General features: G+C 40.2%; 1 protein-coding gene across 2 annotated transcripts; it reads left to right on the forward strand.

Annotated features, from left to right (window-relative positions):
• The first annotated feature begins 678 nt into the window (after positions 1-678).
• Positions 679-7,865, forward strand: LOC138225043 (uncharacterized). 2 transcript variants are annotated; one of them, XM_069183760.1, is made up of 5 exons: positions 679-742; positions 2,860-2,951; positions 4,908-5,760; positions 6,467-6,647; positions 7,353-7,865. In XM_069183760.1, the coding sequence occupies exons 2-5, from the start codon at positions 2,948-2,950 to the stop codon at positions 7,560-7,562; spliced, it is 1,248 nt and encodes a 415-aa protein (XP_069039861.1). In that variant the 5' UTR covers positions 679-742; positions 2,860-2,947; the 3' UTR covers positions 7,563-7,865. The 2 variants fall into 2 exon arrangements, with proteins under 2 accessions (XP_069039861.1, XP_069039860.1); XM_069183759.1 differs by lacking the exon at positions 679-742 and adding an exon at positions 780-915.
• Positions 7,866-8,276: the final 411 nt, after the last annotated feature.

Raw genomic sequence — 8,276 nt, forward strand, 5'->3', positions numbered from 1 at the left:
GTATAATAGTACAATAGTATGACCTTCTCAAAAGGAATAGAAAAATATTTTTAAAACAATTTGGTAAAAAAAAGTTAATGTATGCCTTGCACTACCCTTTGTATAAAATGGTTAATAATTTGACAGGATATTCTTCTTGAGAATTCTGAGGTTGTCCCTTTTATATTTCAAAATGAGCATTTTTGATAGATCATTTATTATTGCTCAATGTAAAAAGCATTATAATTAAGGGAAACAAGCCAAGGCTGAACACAGAACTTCAGCAGCAGGTGAAATTTCACATTGGTGGCTCTGAAAATTCAACAAAAATATATTTGCATAAATACAGGTAATTCAGATGTATATACAGTAGTAGGTATATTTACATCAAACCATGAACAGACATAAAAAAACTTTATATTAGTGGTGATTTAAAAGAAAAGGTTATTCAAACTCATGCAATGCTTAGCAGAGGCACAATGACAGACAGCTTTAATTATCCAGCTGTGTTGCCTTAGAGGATAACTGGAATAGTGACAAATAAAGGTTCAACTGTTCAGTCCAGTTCTAACAATTATGAACAAGCTGGATAAAATATAACCAGATAGCTTAGTACTTGAGCTTTAACTCGCCAGGCTGAGGAGATAACTGTTGCTTGAAAATTAGCACTGTTGCAATCTCCCTCACTTCAGATGAATGAGCGGAGCCAATTCTGAGAAATTGCTGATGTTGGGGAGGAGGGAGGGAACCTACTGTATAAAAGGTGAGTGCCGTGCTTTTTCAGCCAGTGGGCTTTCACAGCAGGGAAGCAGATTAAAATTTGACCTCCACCCAAAGTTCTGTTCAATAACAATTTAATCCCATCCTGACAAAGCAAACGGAGAAACACACCTTTTCTGCTCTTGAGCCTTCTTCAGGTGCGGGGGACCCGATCAGGTTGGTAATAAGAAGATGTTGTGAATCTCTTTGTTGCAAACCGTGCTTTGTCTCTCTGGTTTTCCTGTCAGTGTGGGCAATCTGTTTGTTAAGGGAAAATATGATGGAAAACATTTGTTTTATGGAACATTGGTGATGAAATCTTTTAGTTTTGATCTGGAAGATATCGTAATGAAAAGAAAAGGCAGGATACACCCTGGACAAGACACCAGGTCATCGCAGGACACACACCCACTCACACCAGGGAGGGACATTTTTTCTAACTGCACCAGGAGAAAACTCACATAAATGCAAAAAGAACATTCAAACTCCACACAGACAGCACTCAAGATCCAGAATTGAACCGAGGCCCCCAGTGCCACAAGGCAGCAATGCTAACCTCCTGAACCACAGCGTTGCCCACTAACCACATGCTGAAAAATAGTAAAGAGAAAGACATTGTTTTGGCTGTTGAGCTTTCTTCAGGTGTGACAAGTTTTTGCTGGTCATTTCAGAATATACGTGTTGATACATAAATGCATTGAAATATTGTTATACTGTATGTGTGTGATGCATCAGCTTTAGAGAGGTCTATAATGGCAGCCGACTTGCCACTAGAGGCAGCTAAAGGTTCTAACATGCCTGTAGATAGTCATAGTGTTGCTTACATTGTTAATAATTCGTTAATTGGTAAAGGGTGTAGAAACATATCTGTTTTCCCTGCAATGGAATGGTATCCCATCCAGGGTGTATCCCACCTTGTGACTGTTGCTTACAAGGAAAGTCTCTGGCTTCCTTGTGACCCTGTTCTGAATGAAGTATTTTGAAAACGGATGGATGCAGAAAGGTTTTAGTTTGCTCAAAAACAGGGTTTAGTGGTAGTTTGGTTTTTTGGTGAACAGCTTTTTGTGCTCGCTAGATTGTGTCCTGTAAGGTACTAGGATCAGGCTTGAAGGTTGTAAAGCTACAGTCCACCAATATCTGGAGCATACAGTTGAATTTATTAGTTCTTCAATAAGCATGATTTCCTCAGTGTTCTATTCCAGGTCATGCAATGTGGAAGAGGTTTTCTTTCTATAAAAAGAAATATGACATGATGTAAAAACATGTAATGTTTGTGTATACAAATCATTTATTATAATGTATGAATATTATTAATCAAAGATTGATTATTCAAACTGAACACTTAGAGGTGACAGAGGTTAACTTTTAAAAACAAGTATTCACTGAATTGAGTCTAAACAAAGTTTGCGTAACACAGCACATGTGCCACATATCTTGAATTTACTTTTCTTCTTGCAACAATCTCAAATATACCCAGCAGCTATGTCACTGTGCAGCTCATAGCTCAGCAGTGTGAGCCCTGCCAGTACCTGGGTGGGAGACTCCCGGGAAAGCTAAGGCTGCTGCTGGAAGAGGTGTTTGTGGGTCCAGTAGGGAGGTGGGGGTGTGTTTCTGTTCACTTGTTTTGCCTTCCCTGCACTGCACCTGCCTTTACCTCAATTCTGTCTTTTAAAATCTCATTTTGTCTATATTCCCTTAAATTTAGCTTTTAGTCATTTTCCCCTGCAAATAAAGCCTCATATCATCTAGTTACTCCAGCGATTGGTCTGTTTACCATAACAGTTGATATTGACAAAACCCATCTGGTGTGTGATGTCTTAAATTAAAACCTAGAATGCACTTGTATACATACTGTATATATACATGTGTTAATCATAGATGTAACATTCATTATTGTAAGTTGTGGGGTTTTATAGGAAATATGTTCCTGCAGATAAGAAATAAAATTATTTTGGTTGTTGAATATTTTTTGTATAACACAAACATTGTTCATGGACTTTTTCATATAGTATTGTTAAAGTAACATGTTCTTATAAGATGGGGAGATTTATAAGTTCATGCAAGGGAATAAGAAGTCTTAAAATAACTACGTATTTTGGTTCTTGAATTCTGTTTTTGCAGAAACGCACTTTACCTCATCTTCAGCAAGAAACATCTTAAAACACAAACCGTGTCCCATCACCCTCACAGGACTTCAGCATCAGGCAATATGAGTGAGTATATTGAGAACTGATAGTGAGCTCACGGGTGGAGACTCAGCTGTCAACAACTCAATTGATCATGAAACTCAACTTGGTGTCGCAGTCACACTTTAATCCTGTTCCTGGAAGGTTGGTGTGTCTGCAGGTATTCAAGGTCTATGTATTCTCAACCATGTGTGATCAGGCTAAAGCTTCAGCACTAGACAATATGAGTGAGTGTGCTGAAAAACAATGCTGTTTTGCAGATCTGCTGTTTGGCTACCTGAGGTATCATCAGCTCCTAGACTGATTCAGTGTCAGGAATCAGATGTCAGCTGCTCAGCAGAGTCTTGAAACTGGACTCAGTATTGCAGTAACACTCTAAAGCAGGGGTGTCCGATCCTGGTCCTGGAGGATCGGTAGGTCTGCAGGTTAAGGTCTATTTAAAGCAGCAGCACCTGGAGAGCTGAGAGAAGCAGTTAAATTGATCTAGTTAAACAAGTAATCAGCTGCTTTAGCTCTTTAAGAGCCAAGTTGTAGTGCAACCTCACAGACACACCAGCCCTCCAGGATGAGGATTGTTCATTGCTGCTTTGAAGATTCAATTATAATCCCTTCAATCAGACACAAGTTTCCTGTGATGGAGTCTGCTAGCAGAATCTGTATGTTGCTCTGTACCCATATAGTGGTTTAGAAGATGAAGGCAAGGTAGGCACTCCAAAGAGCAACCAATACCAGGCCAAGAGCAGAGGGTTCTGGAGGGTTTAAGTGTTGTGAGAGGAGGAAGGTGCGCTGATTGATGGAGTGTCATGGTTGGCTGATTGGCAGGAGCGGTGTCGTTTGGCAGAAGTGCTCAGGGCTGGAGTGTAATTAGTACGAGTGCGCTTTCATTTGGGAATGTGGTGGGATGAGGGCGTGGCATAAGTACAGATGTTTGTCTGAACCAGTTTCAACACTTTTGTACATAAATACTGTATCACAAACCTTTGGAACCTTTTAGTTTAGAAGGAAAACAAAATTCTAATACTCATAAGCTGAATCTTGAGTGAATGGTTGCAGTAACGGGGATGACCATACTTATTAAGCACTTTGTGCAACGTTAAGCTTTTCACTAAGCTCACACTGGTAGCACAGACAGTGTCACTCATTGTTCTTGTAGTGCTTAATCATACTGAATTTTTGCTTTGAGCCGATTGCCTCTTTAGGTCTTCTACTATCAGCATCACCACACTTCTGACCCTGACTGCTGATTCTGCTCATTCTGGTTTCACTGCCTACGTAACTGCCAGTTGTGTGCCAGTTGAGTGGGTTGGTCGCCTTGTTCTCCTTGTTCTCTCTAGAGTTTGGCACAATCAAGCAAAAAACAGACAAAATCCAAAATCCAAAGCTTCAGTTACAGACCTACTTTTAGAATTGTATCAAATTGTATCAAGTTGAATTTGTTGGTCAAACCCTGGTTAGTACTGAAAACCTGTAACTGTATTCCTGATCTAGGAAGGGATGATGTTTAATGAAGATTTATAATTGAACTTCATATTTTTTGAAGGTCTACACTTTAAACGGTTTGAGCTGCAAGGTGACTCTCATCACAGCAGCATCTCTATAGCTAGAGGGAATAGAGCAGGAGGATCTACTGCATTTAAGAGAAAAGCAGTGCCTCTGGGGTTTCTTTGGCACACTGGAATTGGGGTATGGAGAGGGCATACAGAATCTTGAGAATTTATTATGAAGCATTTGTGATCCAGAGATAGACCATCGTTTTTTTTAAAAAAACATGCTATCTGACTGAGTTTGCTCTTCTGAGAGTTCTTTACTGCATGTGTACCCAGATTACAGTCCAAGATCACCAGTTTTATCTGTTGATGTACTGATCTGTTGTGTGTGAGCATTTTATTAGGTGTGATGAATAGTAGTCTGAAACCTTTTTGCAAAGGCAGCAATCAGATGAAATCATATTTTTCAATATTTGATATATTTATATATTCATAGGTGTGTTGCTGTTTGGTGTGGAGAGCTCAGGATCTGCCCAGATGGGATTACCCCCAGTTGACTACAATGAAAGTTATCATGACCATGCAAAACATGTTGGAAATCTAAAAGGTTTCTCCCACATTCTGTTCAGTCCGACCGGGATAATGTTCGCAGTCCGTAATGCAGACATCTATACAGGTTCTCCTCCAGTGAATCCGGATGAAGACTGGCTGACCACTAAAGCAAAGTGTGTTGGCAAAGGAGAATGGGATCAGTTTCACTCCCTCTTCTTCCATCCAGATGGCAGCCTCTATGCTGTGACAAAAAGTGGGGACTTTTACAAGGGTCCCCCTCCTGAGCATGAGTATGTGTCCTGGAGGTACAGGGCTGCTACAAAGATAGGAACTGGAGGGTGGCTTTTCCCTTCTCTGTTCTTTGACCCTGAGGGTATCCTGTATGCTGTGACATCAGAAGGGAAGCTGGTTAAAGGAAAACCTCCAAGTGACCCGGACTATAAGTGGTATGACAATAGTGAGACTGTTGGAACTGAAGGCTGGGCAGAACTTACCCATTTCATGGCCTTCTCTCCTGATGGCAATCTGTGGTGTGTCTCCAAGGATGAAGGGAAGATCTACTCTGCCCTACCGCCAGAGTTTGCCACTGATAACTGGATTGGAAGAGCCCAGAACCTTGGCTTTGGATACAATCTCTACCAGATACTCGCCTTCACGCAAGATAAAACCATTAAAAAAATCTTAAGCTTGGATTTTGAAGTCAACATTGCACAGATTGTTTCCAATGTCCCTCTGACCGTTGGGCAACATGACTGTGACAACACTGCAGGCACTGTTCCCTACACTGCCACTTTCCAGTAAGTTGATCACATTTGGTGCTTTTTGTGGTGCAAACTGACTTTCCTACACAGGGTGCACTCACCTCTTGGAAGCTTTAGTTTCCTAGTTTTGTATCCTCTTTGACCAATTGATTTCTAGCAGCTGGTCAGGTGACTGAGGAAGTATGGCATTCCCCTATAGCTCTCTGAGGTCACATCTACCATCTTGCCTGAACCCATCTTCCTGGTAAGCCAGCATTAAGAGAGAAAATCTGTATTTCAAGGTCTCTTCAGACCACTATCTTATTTGAATGTCTAAATTGGAATGAAATTCCCTCACAAGCCTCTTGTTAAATTTTCATTCTCTTCCTCCCAAATTCCTATATATCCAGAGTTGGTAAGGCTCCAGCTCTGTTCTTAAGAATTCAAGCATAGTTCCTGGATTCTTTCTTTAATATAATGTTTAATGTCTTTTACTAGTAATATTGTACATCTTGATCTGAAAGAATGGCAAAGGAAACAGGTTGGCATGGTGGTGCAGTGGTTAGAATGAGTGTCAGTGCCCTGGGTTTAATTCCAGACCTGTGTGTAGCTTGTGAGTGGAGTCTGATTGTGTCTGAGTGTGCCCATTGATGGACTGGAATCCCATCCAGGGCATATTGTGTGTTGGGATAGGCTCTGGCTCCCCTGAGATGGGTGGATATTTTATTTACCAAAGGAAACTATTGTATTTTCAACTGGCTAGGTTTTCTGAGACTCTTACTCTGGAAAGCTCCTTTTCCCATGAGCATGGATTTACTGTGGCAGTTGGGGCATCGGCAACCTTCAAGGCTGGAATCCCAGTGATCGCGGAGAATGAAACTACAGTCACCCTGGATGTCAGTACAAGTCACACCTTGAGCTTTACAGAGACGGAAAGGAAACAGGTAAATTAAGATAGAAAACCTGGATTACTGAGAGGGGTGTATATAAAGGTCTGTATATAATGAATTCAGATATGAAGCAGAGACAGATTGGGGATAGACAAAAATGTTTCAGCCCTGTGCCTGAACCTTTGATATTAGCTTTGGTCCTAACAAATGTCATTTTTGTTTTGTAAAAAGTACCTCCAGTTCTCAGCTCTCAGTGCATTTACCCATCGTGTTCCCCTCTCTGCAACTCCCAGTCATTTGTGTGTCGGCTATTTCTACTCCTTTTTCCTCTGTTTACTCTCTGCACTCTTTTCTCATGATAGTATCTTCTATACATTATATTCTATACATTATGTATTTATGTAAATGAATAGCATCTCATCTACAGCTGGTAGAATACCATCACATAATGTTAACCTCTCTTAAGTGTGCCTTATACCTGTATCCCCTGCCTTTTCCAAGTCTATATTAAATATAAAGCTTAGTCCTCCGACAGCCCATGTAAACAGCTGAGTTAAATATTCAGTTGATTCACCTGATAGTATCCATCACTTATCTTCACCATACTAATCCACCAACAAATCCTGAACGTTCTTCCTTCTCCACAATGGACTCTACATAGATCACTGCCACTGATAACATGTTAAAATTGTTATTCCCCAATGTCTTGGTAATTCCATTTCCAGAATGGCAGTATGCTTTGCTGTTTTGTCTCTGAAGGTTGTAGAATCATCTACCTTGACCGCCACAGTGCCCCCTGGGAAGGCAGTGAGATTCAAGGCTGTTGTTCAGAAGAGAACCCTGGATGTTCCTTATACAGCAAAGGTGATCACAGTCTTTGGATATGAAACCACTATTACTGGAAGATGGATTGGAGCTTCAGTGTCCAGAGTGGGAATAAAGGAAGAAATCCTTGACCTCTCAAAGTAGCTCAGGCCGACACCTGTATGAAGAGTATTTTTCAGAATACATTATGGGTAATTGCTAAAAATGATGCAATTAATGCTTTGGGCTTTTCATACTCTGGTCTTTTGCAGCATACCATTTATCTGAAATATATATTCAAAAGTATTTTTTTGAGTATCTTGTGGTAGAAATCCTTTTCTTTACCTCTTACTTTTAATGAAATGCTGAATTTTCACAATTTTGAAGTATGACATGTATCGAATTCTTTCTTTTGGATGCTTAATCTGACTCTGATATATATTGTATTTCAGCAGCATCAATAAAATATTTGGCTGGTTAGTTATTGCATCTTTGTATTTATTTTTTATTTCTCAGCACAACACAAGAGGTGGCTTTGCCACAGCTAAAGGAAATCTTGATCCATAGGGCACACTCTCTGAGGTTTAGAGAGAAATGGATTTTCAGCTGGCATATGAATGAACAAACAAAACATGTAAAATAGTCCCCTTCCAGTATTCCTCTCAACAGCACAGACCTTGTCCAGAAACAGATAGACTGAGTCTAGGATAACCAATCAATGACAAAAACCCTGCTGTGATCATTGTCCAGGGTTTGATTCTGGAATGGGTCTCCTTTGAGTTTGCATGATTACCCCGTGTCCATGTGTGTTTTCTCTGGGTACCCACTATTGTTAAACATACAGAAAAGAATATTAAAGTATTGAAGTATTGGCTTTAG

Source organism: Lepisosteus oculatus, chromosome 25 (assembly GCF_040954835.1).
Source record: "Lepisosteus oculatus isolate fLepOcu1 chromosome 25, fLepOcu1.hap2, whole genome shotgun sequence".
Lineage (NCBI taxonomy): Eukaryota > Metazoa > Chordata > Actinopteri > Semionotiformes > Lepisosteidae > Lepisosteus > Lepisosteus oculatus.